The 17,029-nt window shown below is 42.3% G+C and overlaps 2 protein-coding genes across 2 annotated transcripts in view; one reads left to right on the plus strand and one right to left on the minus strand.

Moving 5' to 3' along the window:
* LOC137032441 (B-cell receptor CD22-like) overlaps positions 1-17,029 on the plus strand; it is a 900,294-nt gene that overhangs the window by 380,260 nt on the left and 503,005 nt on the right. The window lies entirely within an intron of this gene.
* On the minus strand, positions 15,400-16,967 carry LOC137031526 (B-cell receptor CD22). The gene is made up of 7 exons (XM_067402535.1): positions 16,700-16,967; positions 16,358-16,615; positions 16,111-16,201; positions 16,001-16,031; positions 15,807-15,884; positions 15,626-15,703; positions 15,400-15,521 (listed from the first exon to the last, which is right to left on the minus strand). The coding sequence occupies exons 1-7, from the start codon at positions 16,965-16,967 to the stop codon at positions 15,501-15,503; spliced, it is 825 nt and encodes a 274-aa protein (XP_067258636.1). The 3' UTR covers positions 15,400-15,500.

The raw sequence follows: 17,029 nt of genomic DNA on the forward strand, positions 1-17,029 counted from the left end.
TTGATATATCATTCCTATCCTGAGTTACAGGTCATTTTACTCAAAAAAACATGCGAAAATAGTTTTTTTAAGGCTATTGTCAGTATTCTCTAATTTACTAAAGCACAAAATAAGATATCCAGAATCCCTTCTGTAAAAGCCCTTTCATCTAATATGTCAACAAATAGAACCAAAAATGTTAAACCTGGACCTTTCCAATTTTCAGATTTTGTTTTTGGAAATGTATGCAAATTAGCATATATTTAAGTATATAAGGCCTCATTTGCATATTAAAACTTAAATTTACACAAAACTTGTAATACATTTTTTTCTTATGTTTATGCCAGTAATAAACTGGAGAAGTTTCACAGTGATATCTTCTAATTTAAAAAAAAAATCCCTATTCACCTGTAGTGTCTCGCCTTAATTGTCTTAATTTCCTTTATTCTCTCTATTTTATTTTTTGTTGTTTTTATATGACTTTTTAGTAGCTCGTTTTCTGATGTTCAGAGTTGATCTGTTTATCAGAATATTTTGCTTGTCACCGCTGTTGAGATTCATACGCTGATTCTTCATGTCTGTGTGTGCCTGAAAGAAAGATTTTTTTTTAATTAATTAATTTTGTATTTATTTATTATTATTATTATTGTTATTATGTTGTTTTAATCAGAACAACTTGTGGATTATATTAAAAAAGCTGATCTTCTGCTGTAGAATCACAGTGCTGCTGTAATCAATAATGTAAATCTAACTCAGAGATTGGGCTTTAAAAAAGTTTTGGCCTTTTAAAGTCAGGTCAAATAATGACTATGTGAAAACATAACCAACACCACCTGATCATATTTCGTCTTTGTTTATCTGGCTGTTATAACTCAGATACAACAGCCCAAACAAAATCTAATATTAACCCCTTAACTATCACGGTCCCCCTGGCGGGACGCCTCCCAGTCAGCACACCCATGTAGGCTCCACAAGGGTTAGCCCAGATCTCTATCTCTTAGGTCCACACTCTTCAGTGTGAACACTACATGCTGTTAAATGTAACACTGAACAAGTGTTACATTTATGTGTTCAATCTCAACAATTGTGACATGCTTCATGCCACAATGCATTATGGATGGCCTCCAGAATGCATTGTGGCATTAAGCATGTCACCAATGTTGTGCAGTTTGACTAAAATAAATTACTAAAAGTTGACAAAAATGCAATGACTTTTTGTCGACCAAAACTGAAATGTGACTAAGACTAATAACCATTTTCATCTGAAGATAAAGACTAAAATAAAAATGGCTGCCAAAATTAACACTGGTCTAAATAAAACTGGAGTTCAAAAATGTTTATGCACTACACGGTTTTAAAATCATTCAAGATTTTTGCTGTTTGCTGCAACAATTTATTCTCATGCTGTTATGTCACAGGGTTGGTAATGCAAAACCAACACGTATAAATGACAAAGAAAAAAATAAAAAAAATAAAAAATTAAAAATGCAATCAGGCCATCTCACAATAACTAATATCAATAAATAAAAGCAGCTAATATCTGTTAACTGTAATGCAACATCATATGCATTGTTGCAGAGAAAAACCTAACATAGAAAGTCAAGGGTCAAGAGCTCAACAAAAGCAAATGCTGATCTTCATGATGGTGGTTTTTCTTTTCTTTTCTTTTATTTTATTTTTACTTTTGACCAATAAAACAACATCTAAACCTCTGTTAATCTTCACACTGAACTGCCTGCTCCACCCTGGTCGCCTGAGTTACTGGCTTCGCCTTGGCCACCCCGGATCCCAGAGCCACCCTGGAGGCTCCCTAAGCTGCCAGCACCTCCCTGCCCACCTTCCCGTCACCTCCAGGACTTCAGGGTGCCCTCCCCCGCTCCTTGGTTGGATTCTTGTTGGAATCCTCACGCGCCTTCCAGGAGGGGGACGGGTTCCACTTCATATTAAGTGGCCTTAATTACTATGTACTTACATTTAAATTAATCGTTTGATACAATGCACTTATTGTGTACATACACTTTTTACATTCACAATCACACTGTTGACCCATCTCTTACACCTTACCCCTACCCTTAAACCTACCCATACCACCAAACCTGTCCCTAACTTTACCTGTATCTCACCTCAATAGCAGCGAAAGTGTTTTGCAATTCAAACCCAATAAGTACATTGTACTTATTTTTTATGTAAGTACATAGTCGTTAACTCTACCTAATATAAAGTGGGACCGGGAACGTTATGATCACCATCATTATTAGTTCATGTTTATCAGCTGTGTCTTGTTAATTACCTTGTTATTATCCTCAATACTTAAGTTCCTGCTTTTCTGTTGTTCTTTGTCCGGTCTCGTCAGTGTTATGTTTGTGTTAAGCTTTTCTTGTTTGGACTTACCTTTATGGCTTTGGATTTATTTAAGATTGTATTCTCCCTTCATCATCGTGTTTGTGTTGGATCATCTACACAGCGTTGTGACAATAGTAGATATTTTACCAGCTATTACTTTTTCCTGGGGCTACTAATAGGGCTAAATGGAGCATGCTGATTAGTCAAAATCTTTGTTTCAAATATTTTGTTATTATAAGTCCCATTGCATTTACAGGAGAGACTCACCTGGAATCATGAGCAGAAACATCAGAAGAAGAGAAGGAGCTGTTATCAGTGACATCACTACAGGAAACTAAATCATTTACACAACAACATGTCATCTATCGTTCCATAAAAACTATAACAACATCAGTTAAATATATTATACACACTGTAAAAAAAAAAAAAAAAAAAAAAAAATCTTTATCTTTACTGTTAGCAGTTTTTCACAGTTGAAACTCATTTAAAGGCAACATTAGGCACACATGAGTTCTGGATGTTAAGAGGTTATTATGAAAGAAAATGTTTCTCACGTCAAGTTTCTTCTGTGAAAGGAGATTCATTAGTTAGACAATATTCATCACTGAACAAGTGTAACTCTTACCGTATTGTATATTCAGACAAAGCAAACAGACTCCAGGAGAGTGAACTGCAAATGCAAGCTGAAAAGTTTCTTTTTTTCTGCTGTTTTTGCAATTTTTTTCCCTTCCTCTTTTTAAAGTCTATTTTTGTCATAGTCTCGTTCAAGTTTGTCTTAGTTGCCATGGTTTATTTTCCTTTTCTTTTTTTCTTTTTTTCAGTTTCTTTTCTTTTCTTTATTTCATGTTCAGTGTTTTTTGTTCCGTTTTCACTCCTGCTTGCACCATGGACTTTCCACCAGTCAAACTCATGTGCCTTGAGCAGGGAGAAAGCTCCCTTGAGAATTTAGAGGAGTTTCTTAATTTGCCCATCAGACCAGCTTCCCGGACTATTGCCTGTGTCAGGTGCACTCGAGCAGCGCACGTGTGGTTTGCATGGAACTGCAGTCTGTTCCCCAGTCTCCAGCCATCTGTGCCACCCAGTCCTATCTGGTGCATGGCACCATCTTGGGCCTGCTGGGAACCATCTCCTCCTGGGCATGAGGAGCCTGAGGCATCACCTCCAGCTTCAATGTGCTATGATCTGCCTCGATCCATCGCCCTGGCACTTGTGCCCTCACTCTGTCTGCTCTCGACCTCAGCGTGGACCATCGGCCATTCGGCCATTCGGCACGTTGGCTCCACCTGGGTCAGACATCGCGTCGCCTCCGCTGTGGACTTGTAGACCATCCGCTGCTCTCTGTTGCTCGGTCTCTGTGCCCTCAGTTGCTCTAACTCGTCCTCAGACCTGCAGACCCCTTCATCGCTCTCGGGAGGTTGTCGCTGCGGCTCCATCGCGGCCGCCAAGATCTTCGCCATCTCTCGACCACCTCGGCTCATCGGCTGCACGGTGGACTCCTTAATCGGCATCATTGTCTATGGTCATCCCCATGGCGGTTCTCATTAGTGTTCCACCATGGCTCCTCCCTCCATCAATGATGCCATGGGGCATTACCCTGGCTGTGGCCTGGACGAACATCCAGCAGCCCCTGCTCAAGGCCATTCATTGGCTCACTCCACCATCTTCTCCACCTTGGACTCTATTATTCATCCTCCAGAACCACCACCTGTATATTCTGCCTGTTTTGTCATCTCTTCAACCTCCTCACCTCCTTTCTATGGCACAAGGACGTGCCTTCCAGGAGTGAAAGACGGCAGTGCCACATCCTAGAGAAACCTTATTGGCTAAAAATCATAATTGTGTATTAAACATCATGTAAGTTCTGATTGGTTGTAATTGTGTCAAATCATTGTCTTTAAAGGGGAATCAGGTGGATGAAAAAGAGAAATAACACACAGGAGTCTCAGGTGAGAACAATTTGTTTGGTTATCAGTATCAGTTAAATTAAATTTGTAACTAAGGATACGTTTACACAACAACGGTGTAAAAAAATAAAAGTAAAAGTATTTTCTTTTCACAGAAACAACATCTCTGTCTAAACAATTTCCATTCACACGCATCTGCGAAAATGACTAAAAACACTGCATTATGCATGCCAGGCCAGTAGTTGGCGATTTCACTTTGTAAAGAAAGACCAGTTTGACTTTATTTCTGTCACACAACTACAGACGATCTTATTGATAATTAACAGAGGTTTAGATGTTGATGTTTTATTGAATATAACATAATTTTATAGTCACCATTATGGGGGATCAGTGTTTGCTTTAGTTAGGTTCTTGACTCTTGACTTTTTAACATTTGATTTCCATTTGAAACTGTGTGTTTTTTCTGTCACAGATCTCATCCCAAAATGTATTTGTGATAAGCCTTGGGATGAGATATGTGAAGCAGGATGTTCAATGATGATTATGACATCATAAATAAATACCCAGCAGATCCCCAGAATTTCTCTTGGCTTTTTTTTTTTGCTTGCCATATTGACTGCGTCTTATAAACAAACAGTTACAGCATCCAGAGAAAAAAGTTAAGTAAAAAAGTTAAAAAGTCAGTTTCACAGACAAGGCTTAAGCAAGTTCTAGACTAAAATGCATGTTTGAGCTGTTTTAGCTGAAAGCAACTTGTACTGACATATCTTAAAATATAACAGTGCCATTGTTTTGACTCAAGATGCACACCAGTAATGTTTTTTTTTTTCTATTGTGCGTTTAAAAATCTGCTTAAACATGTTAAATATGGGGTACCACAAGGCTCAGTATTAGGACCGTTGCTTTTCACTCTGTACATGCTGCCCTTAGGAGAGATAATTAGGAAGCATGGTGTTGTTACAACAGAGACACCGGAAGCAGAGATAAAAGCAGTTGGGCAGTTTATTGTGACAATCAGCAGAGCAAACAGGTAAGGGAATATAGATATGGAAGGTCTTGGAGATGAATAAGAGGTAATACTGTCCTTTTCTGTGTGATGCAGGTGATGGTGGAAGGAGACGCTGGAGATGGCAGACAGGAACACTCACACACACAGGCAGGTAGGAACACGAGGAGTACTGGAGACAATGGAGACGAAGGAGATGATGTAGACAGGTAAGTATAGTTTTGAGAGTCCTTGAGGTAAGTGAACAACGGGGTGTATCACGAACGAGACCGGACAAAGTGTGTGTGTGAGTGTGGGGTTCATATAGTGTGACTGATGACTGTGGTGATGAGCTTCAGGTGGCGGTGATTAGAATTCCGGTGATTGAGTGCGTGGGTAAGGGAGTGAGGTGGAACCTGACGTGTCTGTGACAGTACCCCCCCTCCCACGGCCCGCTCCTGAGGGCCGAGGACCCCGACGTCGTGGTGGTCGTCCTCGAGGTCGTGGGGCAGGTCTGTCCGGGTGGTTGGAGTGGAAAGTCTGTAACAGAGTAGGATCAAGGATATCATTCTTAGGGACCCATGAGCGTTCTTCGGGACCGTAGCCTTCCCAATCCACCAGATATTCTAAGAGACCACCACGGCGCCGGGAGTCCAGGATCTCTCGAACCTCGTAGGCAGTCCCATCGTCCAGGATGAGTGGAAGGGGGGGCTCGACGGCTGCCACGTCAGGTTCTGTGGAAGGAAGAACAGAAGGGTGGTGAGGTTTTAGGAGTGACACATGGAAGGTTGGATGAATTCTTTTATATTGTGCAGGAAGTTGTAACCGGTAGGTGACGGGGTTGATCTGTCGGAGGATGGTGAATGGGCCAGTGAAGCGGGGACTCAGCTTCTTGCAGGGCAGGCGCATCCTGATGTCTCTGGTGGACAGCCAGACCTTCTGCCCCGGTTGGTAGGTAGGAGCGTGGGAGCGCCGAAGGTCGGCTGTCATCTTGCGCCTGCGCAGGGCTCTCTGCAGCTGGTGATGAGCTGAGTCCCATACCCTCTCGCTCTCCCGGAACCAGTAGTCGACCGCTGGCACGTTGGAGGGTTCCCCGTCCCAGGGGAACAGTGGGGGCTGGAAGCCGAGCACGCATTGGAAAGGTGTTAATCCTGTTGTAGCTTGACGGAGGGAGTTCTGGGCGTACTCGGCCCAGCCCAGGTACTGGTTCCAGGAGTCCTGGTGGCCGTGACAGAAGGTACGCAGGAAGCGGCCAATCTCCTGGATCTTCCGTTCCGTCTGCCCGTTCGACTGAGGATGGTATCCAGACGATAGGCTGACGGTCACACCCAGGAGGGAGAAGAAAGCCTTCCAGACTTGAGAGATAAATTGAGGTCCTCTATCAGAGACTATGTCTTCGGGGATTCCATAATGACGGAAGACATGGTTGAACATTAATTCCGCTGTGGCCATGGCAGTGGGTAGACCTTCCAGGGGGATCAGACGGCAGGCTTTGGAGAAACGGTCTACGACTACCAGAATACAGGTGTGACCATCAGATTCAGGGAGTTCGGTGACGAAGTCTACTCCCAGGTGTGACCAGGGTCTCTCAGGAACGGGCAGAGGATTGAGCTTGCCGGTTGGAAGATGGCGTGGGCTCTTGGAGATGGCGCACTCCCTGCAGCCCTGCACGTACCTTCTGACGTCGCTGGCCATATTTGGCCACCAGAAGCGCTGTTTGAGCAGCGAGAGGGTCTCATTGACCCCCGGGTGACCAGTGATGAGTGAACGGAGTGCAGGAGTGGAGTGCGTTGTGTCCTGGTGATGTAACGCAAGCCTTGGGAACAACCCGGCGGAGTGCGTGAGGAGGCATTGGAGGAGGGTAAGGTCTCTTCCGACCATTCGATGGGGCTCATGAAGAGAGACTCGGGCAGGATAGTTTCAGGGTCATCATTCTTCTCCTCGGGAGCGTGGAGACGTGAGAGAGCATCGGCCTTGAGGTTCTTCGACCCAGGGCGGTATGAGATGGCGAAGTTAAATCTTGAGAAGAACATTGCCCATCTGGCTTGACGTGGGTTGAGTCGTTTGGCAGCTTTCAGATACTTAAGGTTTTTATGGTCAGTAAGAACTTGGAAAGGGTGGTTAGCTCCCTCCAACCAATGCCTCCACTCCTCAAGGGCGAGCTTGACAGCCAGGAGTTCACGGTCCCCGATGTCGTAATTTACCTCCGCCGGGTTGAGCTTGCGGGAGAAGAAGGCGCATGGATGGAGCCTACTTGGATTCCCCTGCTGCTGTGAGAGGACCGCTCCCACTCCAGTGGTGGAGGCATCCACCTCCACGACGAATGGTAAATCTGGATTGGGGTGGACGAGGAGGGGAGCGGTGGTGAAGGCTTTCTTGAGGGTCTCAAAAGCTTCTGTGGCAGGCTGGGACCAGGACAGAGACTTGGGCTGTTTACGGAGCAGGTTGGTGAGTGGGCTGACGATGGTGCTGTAATTCTTGATGAAGCGACGGTAGAAATTGGAGAAGCCGAGGAAACGTTGGAGTTCTTTAATGGTAGTGGGAGTTGGCCAGTTCTGGATGGCGGAAACCTTCCCCTCGTCCATCCGGATGCCACTGTGGTCAATCACATATCCCAGGAAGTGGACAGAGGGCTGATGGAAGGAACACTTCTCTGCTTTTAGGAAGAGTTGGAACTGCCGTAAGCGCTTGAGGACCTCCGCAACGTGGTGGCGATGTTCGGCCAAGCTCCGGGAGTAGATGAGGATGTCATCAATATACACCAGAACGAACTTGTGGAGGAACTCCCGGAGCACCTCATGGATGAAATCCTGGAATACGGAGGGGGCGTTGACCAGGCCATACGGCATCACGAGGTATTCATAGTGGCCGGTGGGCGTGACGAAGGCGGTCTTCCACTCGTCCCCCTCGCGTATCCGGATGAGGTTATACGCGCTGCGGAGGTCCAGCTTGGTGAACACAGTGGCACCGCGGAGATGATCCAGGGCCGCTGGGACGAGGGGAAGTGGATACCTGAATTTCACTGTAATTTTGTTCAATGAGCGATAATCGATACAGGGCCGCAAGCCTCCGTCCTTCTTGCCCACGAAGAAGAAGCTTGAAGCAGCAGGGGAAGTAGACGGGCGGATGTATCCTTGGTTAAGGGCCTCTTTAATATATTCCTCCATGGCCTTCTCCTCCGGTACAGATAGGGGGTAAATGCGTCCCCTAGGCACTGGCTCACCCGGTAACAGATCGATGGCGCAGTCCCATGGCCGGTGTGGAGGAAGCTTGGAGGCGCGTTGCGGGCAGAAGACATCACTGAAGGGGGCGTAGTCGGGTGGAACATCCACGGAGCGTTTTTCCACAGGACTTTCGATGGAGGTAGCGTTCACGGAGATATTCTTGGAGAGAGGAGATCTTGGAACAGGAAGTTCTGGGAAACAGCTGGAGAAGCAGTGGTCGCCCCACTTCAGGACTTCGCCCGTGCGCCAGGAGATGGTGGGATTGTGGAGTTCCAACCACGGGCGCCCTAGAACCACGTCAGCGGTGGATTCCTCCAGAACCAGCAGATGGATGTTCTCAGAGTGGAAGATACCCACTTGCAGTTGAAGGGGACCAGTAACGCGACGAATCATCTTTCGGCTTAGGGGTTTGCCCGTGATGGAGTGGACCTGGTAGTTAATCGGAGAAGGCGAGGTCTTGAGCCCGAGGTGTCGACAGAGGGCGCCGGAGATGAAGTTTCCTGCTGACCCTGAATCGAGGAGCGCCACCACTGGAACGGAAGCATTAGCAGCAGTAAGGTTTACGATAGTAGTGAGTGGTTTCATCTTTTGGATTGAAGGAATGATAGCACTCACCACAGGTCGAGGAGGACGGGTTGGGCATGTGGAGATGACATGCCCAGGGGATCCACAGTACAAGCAAAGATTCAGGGTCAGCATTCTCTGCCTTTCTGCTGGAGACAAACGTGAGTTATCCACTTGCATGGGTTCGGTGGCTGGTTCTGGAGAGCTGACGGGTTCGGACCGACAGAGGAGGGTGGTGGTCAGTGGTTGGCCCTGGTGCTCAAGGAGACACGACTGCATACGAGAACCCACACGGATGGCGAGTTGGATGAATTGTTCGAGTCCCATGGAGTCCTCGTATGCAGCGAGATGCAACCGCACATTAGGCTCCAAACCTTGTCGAAAGGTGGTGATGAGGGCTTGTTCATTCCAGCCGCTGGTTGCGGCAAGCGTTCTGAACTGCAAGGCATAATCGTTAACAGTCTGGTTTCCTTGTTTTAAATTGTACAGTTTCTCACCAGTAGAAGGATCAGCCAAATGTCTTCCGAAGACTTCTCTGAAGTGGGAGACGAACGCTGGATAGGATTTTACGACTGAGCCTTTTTGAGTCCAGAGGGAATCCGCCCATTGAAGGGCCTTACCTTGCAGTTGGGAGATTATGAACGCTATCTTCGCCGTTTCGGTGGGATAGAGGTGCGGCTGCATCTCCAGGACCAACTCGCACTGAAGAAGGAATCCGCTGCAGTCCTCCGCCGATCCTGAGTAGGGCGCTGGTTTGGCCATGGGACTGGCGGTGTAAACAGGTGAAGCAGCGGTGACAGTGGATGCGGAAGTGGCAGCGGTGAGGGGTCCTGGCGGCGGTGACTGTGTTTGAGGGTTGAGTGCTCGGCGCAATGCGTCCACGAGCTCTTGAAATGGGTCATTGTAGCTCATGCTGATGTATGGCTGTTAAGGTCCGGTCTTCTGTTACAACAGAGACACCGGAAGCAGAGATAAAAGCAGTTGGGCAGTTTATTGTGACAATCAGCAGAGCAAACAGGTAAGGGAATATAGATATGGAAGGTCTTGGAGATGAATAAGAGGTAATACTGTCCTTTTCTGTGTGATGCAGGTGATGGTGGAAGGAGACGCTGGAGATGGCAGACAGGAACACTCACACACACAGGCAGTTAGGAACACGAGGAGTACTGGAGACAATGGAGACGAAGGAGATGATGTAGACAGGTAAGTATCGTTTTGAGAGTCCTTGAGGTAAGTGAACAACGGGGTGTATCACGAACGAGACCGGACAAAGTGTGTGTGTGAGTGTGGGGTTCATATAGTGTGACTGATGACTGTGGTGATGAGCTTCAGGTGGCGGTGATTAGAATTCCGGTGATTGAGTGCATGGGTAAGGGAGTGAGGTGGAACCTGACGTGTCTGTGACAGGTGTTAGTTTTCACTGCTACGCTGACGATACTCAGCTCTATATTTCCTCGCGCCCTGACGAAACCTACAAATTCACAAAACTAACAGAATGCATAGCTGACATTAAAAACTGGATGACAAGAAATTTCTTATTATTAAATTCAGAAAAAACTGATTTCCTAATCTTTGGACCAAAAATTTCCTCACGAAAAAACCTTGAATACTCTCTAACACTTGACGGGTGCTCCATTAAACCTTCGTCCTCAGTTAGGAACCTGGGTGTGCTCTTTGATACCAATCTTTCATTTGAAAGTCATGTTTCTAGTATCTGTAAAACCGCCTTCTTCCATCTAAAAAAATATATCTAAATTACGACATATGCTCTCAATGACAAATGCGGAACAGTTGGTTCATGCATTCATGACCTCAAGACTAGATTATTGTAATGCTCTACTGGGTGGTTGTTCTGCTCGGCTTTTAAACAAACTACAGTTGGTCCAAAATGCGGCAGATAGAGTTCTTACTAGAACCAGAAAGTATGACCATATTAGCCCAGTTCTGTCAACATTACATTGGCTCCCTATTAAACATCGTATAGATTTTAAAATCTTGCTACTTACTTATAAAGCTCTAAATGGTTTAGCTCCCCAGTACCTAAGTGAGCTCTTAATGCATTATAGTCCTTCACGTTTATTGCGATCTCAGAATTTAGGCCAGTTGATAATACCCAGAATATCAAAATCAACTGAAGGCGGCAGATCCTTTTCCTATTTAGCACCTAAACTCTGGAACAATCTTCCTAGCATTGTTCGGGAAGCAGACACACTCTGTCAGTTTAAATCTAGACTAAACACATCTCTTTGCTCTTGCATACACATAACACATTATCAATACATTAACATTTTTCAAATTCGTTAAAGGATTGTTACGCTGCAATAATTAGGTCGGCCGGAACCGAGAACATTTCCTATAACACTAGATATACCTGTACATCAGAATAAGAATGGCATCTACGCTAATATCTGTCTCTCTGCTTATCCTGAGGTTTGCCGGGTGCTGGATCCAGGCCGTATCCAGATCAGATGGAGAACCTGCGTCTGGACCTGACTACAACGTAGCCCAGGAGACAATGGGCCTAAAGATCCAATTCTGGCTGCATCTATAATTCAGATTTTTAATCCCCGTATCCGCTTACATATATTTATATATAATCGATTTTTAATCTCTATAATAAAAATGTACAATTCAGATTTTGATCTCCATATACATTTACATATATATATATCTTCCAAGGGGTTTTTTCCCTCCTAGGACTTTTTTTCCCAGTGCTAGCACGCTGGGTTTTTCTCCTAGGGGGTTTTTTCCACCCCTGGAAGTCAGCCGACATTGGCTTAATGTAGCACCATCTTGTATATGTTACATATTACCACGCTTGTTTGTACAGTTTTAACCACTTCCCTTTTTTTCTGTGCTTCTAATATGTAAAGCTGCTTTGAAACAATTACCAATTGTAAAAGCGCTATATAAATAAATTTGACTTGACTTGACTTGACATCCTAATTGAACTAAGGTCTAATCTTGGCTTAGACTAAGCCCTGTCTGTGAAACTGGCCCCTTGTGTATTATTCAATATATTGTAATATATAACACAATATATTAATGCAATATATAATTTAATATATTTCACGGTATATTTACTACATATAATTGTGATGAGTAAGGAGGGTATTGATCCATCTGCAGTTTATTATACAACAGTAGTACAGCATTAACAAATCTAGGAATCGGGCAGAGAGTCAAGGCAGGCAGCAAGCAAAACACAAACGATAAACAGGCAAAGGGTTGAGGCAGGCAGCAGAAATCAGAACCCAGATAAACAGTCCCTCACTCCCTCGGGCGGTGCGAGAGATCTGGTGTGGGAGACTCGATTGTAACAATAATATATTGATATATGGAAACATATTTTATTTCCGTAAGAGTTGGACATACAGATGAAGACACTAGATCAACTACACATAAACCCACTGTATCTTGACTATAGCTGCACATGCATATGTACTAGTGTGTGATTCACCTAATGTAGCATCAGTGCCCTTATCACATGTCCTGATTTTGCAGAGTTAGACACGTTCTTTGGTCAAAATATTTTGTTGATCCTGGAACAACTTTCCTGTCCGAAAATTGAATACTAACCATATCTCTACCCCTAAACCTAACCCTACCCATAAGTTATCCCTAAAATCAGAGGGAAATGATAGGTGAATAACACTGATGTAGAAGCACCTAACCCTGGTTGTAAGCCTAAACTTGACATAAACTGTAAACTGTCCCTCAAATCTGATTGGTTGATTGGAATGTTGATCCAGGATCACGCTGCACTGTGCCCCAATCTTCCTCTTTCTTGTCAGTGAAAACTGAGCGCCATCCATTCCAAGATTGAACAGAACAAACCAAAAAGAGAAATAAGCTCTAGTTCTTTGCTTAATACACACAGAAATCAATCAAATACTGTATTTATCCTAGAAAATGACAACAACAGTCATTTTTGCACTACATAAGTTTGTAACTGACCAACATCTTTCCTCCACATCGTAGACAGTAGAGCTCTGCCAGAACGATGGCTTTCAATTTCATACTGTGAAACTGTAATGTTCCACCTAATGTTTACAGCACATAGGACTAGTTGTCACACTTACTCTGATGAATATTTCTTATGACAGGTTTATTTTTAAAAGCCGCTTTCTGTACAGAGACAGTTTAATATACAAGTCTTGGATATAAGGGTTACAATATTGTTGTGTAAAAGATTAAAGTGGATTTTTATCGAGGTGTTTGTCAATAACACCAAATATTGCTGGAGAAAACAAATATTTTTGCTCTTAGACTTTTGATTTTAAACCATATAGTTATTGAGACACAGCCCTGTAACAACTAGCCTCAACCAGTCTCACATAAATCCCCCACACATATTTGAAAGAACGGTTATAAAATCAAGATCTTACACGTTTCACCAACACCCATGACCAGACACAGCACTACAAATGAACAGGATGAAACCAGTATTGGTGTTTTCACACTGAATGACATGTGATTAACACATTATATTTTAATTTGAGCTTTTGACACCTCAACTTCTGATAAAGCACAAGAAGAGTTTTAGCTGATGACATTAGACTGAAGGCATAAAAGGTAAACTCTGAGAAACTTTATATCATGCTCATGTAATAATGTTTTCAAACTTGGGAATATCTATATTCAATCAGTTGCATACAGACAGTGATGATGAGGAACCTGATCTTGAGAGAGAGAGAGAGAGAGAGAGAGAGAGAGAATAATAGCTTCCATCCTGGAATGGGAACTGATGGAGCCAGGATTGTAAAACACTGGAAGGTATTGCAGTAACAGTGAGGTCAAAATTTCATCACCAGCATCGCCAACTGTGCATCAGATAAAACCTCCAGTTTACTGACTGATTAATAGTAATCCAGAAGTTAAAAAAAACAAAGAACTTAAAACACACTGATGAAGCAGAATTGATTCATTTGAATGTCTGAAAGTTTTATCTTGTGGCCTTATTCTTGAATGCATCATGTCCTTAAGTGGCTTATCAAACAAGAAAAAAAAAAAAACAAAAAAAAAAACACAGAGTAGGACTCGATTTTATCCTTAGTGCATTGTAAAAAAAAAAAGTGTTCATCACATACAGTGTAAAATAATTTCCATGGGCGTAAACTAAGACTACTAGAATTGAGATAACTAATTTATTGAATGAAAGATGAATTCAAAATGTTCAATGTTAAAAGCATATTTACTAGAACATTTGTATTCCTACACTGACCATAAAGAGGTTTACAGTGACACAAACACTCAAAACACTCAAAAAAATGACACTTTAAACTAACTCAAGTCAATTATGGACCGTGGTTCCACACAACCAACTTAGTTTCTATTAACATTAAAGGTTTATTTTTACTCTATGCAAAATCCTTGAGTTGTGACAAAACAATTGACTAAGGAAGAATCTATGTAAAATAGTTATGTCCAACTTACTCAATTCAATCATGGACAATGGTTCCACATGATTGAGACAAGTAAAATCAACCATGTTAAATTAACTAGAATAAATTGTGTTCATTTAAAATAAAATAATTAAAAAGCAATAAATAAATAAATTAAAAAAGTAAATTGTTTTCATATACATTGATTTTTACAATTAATTGTTCTTGTTTAATTTTGTGACTTACATAACTTTTGTGCTGTTCTGTGTTAGAAATCTAGATGTGATACTGGATTCACCCTAAATTGCCTTAACCAAAAACATTGTAAAGCCTAAATTGATCATAAGTCCATTGGTGGTAATGGTTTTACAATCAACATAAGCTTACAATGCTTTTGGGAAATGCAACCCAGAACACTACCACAGTGATTGCTTTCTTATTAAAGTATGTTGAAATTTTGTTAGCAGGTCCTCAACCCATGCACCAGTGCAACAATTCACCACAATGGTAACCCTAAAACTATTAATTAACAGAAACTTTTAAATACCAACATAATAGAACAGTAAACATTAAAAAGTCTTTCCATTTTCTCATCTTCCTAAAAACTGCTTAAAATAACACTTTATTTCAACATTTACACTCCTAGTTCAGCCCCTTTGCAAAGCATGATGGGAAGTTAAAATCCTGTTTGATTGAGTTCTGGTTGGGTTTACTTGATTGAAACATGTTATTCTAATATGAAAACATCAAGTTAAGTCAAAAAGTAATTGTTTCAACTTAATTTAACATGAAGCAATTGAATTTGAACCAGAAACCTAATACAATGGTGTTGAATCAAAATAAGTTGTTTAAATAAAGTGAACAGCATCAAAAAATCATTTTTTTCAGTGAACAACAATCTAATTAACAAACAATTAGCATCAACTGTAAGCCTTCATAATCAAACAAGTCAAGCAACTATATATTTTCATGACAACATTATTTGCCGACCACAAGTCTTTGACTTCCACTTGTATCCATTGTCACATGTCGTCATCAGACACTCCTGTCAATCATCCAGGCTCCACCCACACAGTCACATGAAGACTGTAAAATGTTTTGGTGTGTGCCATCATCACTACAGCATATTCCTGTTAGTCTGAGACAAAAATCAGATCCAATTTTAATGATTAACCATTTTTATCACATTTAATAGCACAAGATTATCTCTATTGACTCTCATGAGAAGAGCTGGACACTTACAGTAACATTCTCATAAACTGTAACATTCTCATACAGAGGGATGTTTATTTTAGGAGCATTGGTGCATGGATGAACAGCCTTAATGGAAGAGAGACAGAAGAAAACATGAGAACCAGGAGAAAGAGGAAAACAAAACTAGTTTTTGAATTAGGGTAGGCCAGACGAAAAGAGGTGCACTTACCATCACATTCTCATACACATATGAGATCAGTTTATGATCAGAGTTTACACTCATTCCATCAGAATTGTTTGTGGAGGACTGAGAGGAAGAAAACAGAAAGGAATATGAGAAATCCAAGAGTGTTGCAATCAGTTCAGTTCATGTTCAATGACAAACCCTGTATTTGAGCCCATATTGTAGTGAAAAGCACTGACCTTGGACTGCTGTTTCTTTCTGATCATACAGCTGCTCGAAAAGAAAACATATTAACAAAATATTATTTAACTATATGACTAAATGCAAAAATGAAAATTCAGATTCTTACCAGGTTATTAACACAATGATGATAGCAGCTACAACTCCACAAAGTGATACTACAATTGCTGTATGATATATCTTCCAGTGGTGTACTGGGACTAGAGGAAAGATAAAGAGAAACTGATCAGTTTACCTCCATTTAAAAAGGGTAATAGAAGTACATGAGCTCAACCTAAAAGAAAATCTTAATATTTTGCGATTGTTAATCCATTAATTTGATGATTAGTACAGTCACTGAACCATCATTAACTCACACATGATGTTTAAAGTCACAGTATCAGAGTATTTCAATCCATGTTCATTTCTGGCCTTGCACTTGTATTCTCCACTGTCATCAGAGCTGATCTTTGAGATGCTGTAGATTCTTCCAGATCCTACTAACTTTCTTCCTTTAAACCAGCTGAAGTTCAGAGCAGGAGGGTTTGAATCACTGCTGCAGATCAGAGTCACTGAATCTCCTGACACTATCTCACCAGATGGACTGATGGAGACTGAAACACTCTTTGGAGGATCTAAAAGGGTCACAAAAATCCTTAAATCATCTCATTCAAATATAATCTCCAGTTTTTAAAAAGAACAAATTAATCTGTACTCACACATGACATTGAGCTGAACAGCAGGAGAGATGTGATTGTGTCCGTGTACAGCACAGCTATATCTGCCTGCATCCTCTCTTCTGACTGACTGCAGCAGGAGTTCATTGTTTCTGTCTCTTCTCTCAGTTAATGGCTGTGAGTTTCTGTACCAGATGAATGTTGCTCTGTCAGTCAGAGTGCAGCTGCTTTTACATGTCAGACGGACTGAATCTCCCTCTGTCACTCTCTCAGGAGACTCCACCTGAAGATCTGAACACAACACACACATTATATCTAGTGCTGCTGTCATACACTGATTATTATTCAACATAATGCACAGAAGAAGAGAGA

The sequence above is a fragment of the Chanodichthys erythropterus genome, chromosome 12 (assembly GCF_024489055.1).
Source record: "Chanodichthys erythropterus isolate Z2021 chromosome 12, ASM2448905v1, whole genome shotgun sequence".
In the NCBI taxonomy this organism is placed as follows: Eukaryota; Metazoa; Chordata; class Actinopteri; order Cypriniformes; family Xenocyprididae; genus Chanodichthys; species Chanodichthys erythropterus.

Excerpts from the sequence above, each read along its gene's own strand:
- LOC137031526 (XM_067402535.1), bottom strand. The coding sequence starts at position 16,967 with ATGTGTGTGTTGTGTTCAGATCTTCAGGTGGAGTCTCCTGAGAGAGTG. Across the intron at positions 16,202-16,357 it reads TGTGACTTTAAACATCATGT|TCCCAGTACACCACTGGAAG; the intron begins GTGAGTTAATGA and ends TCTTTCCTCTAG. Across the intron at positions 15,704-15,806 it reads ATGTGTATGAGAATGTGATG|GCTGTTCATCCATGCACCAA; the intron begins GTAAGTGCACCT and ends TCTTCCATTAAG.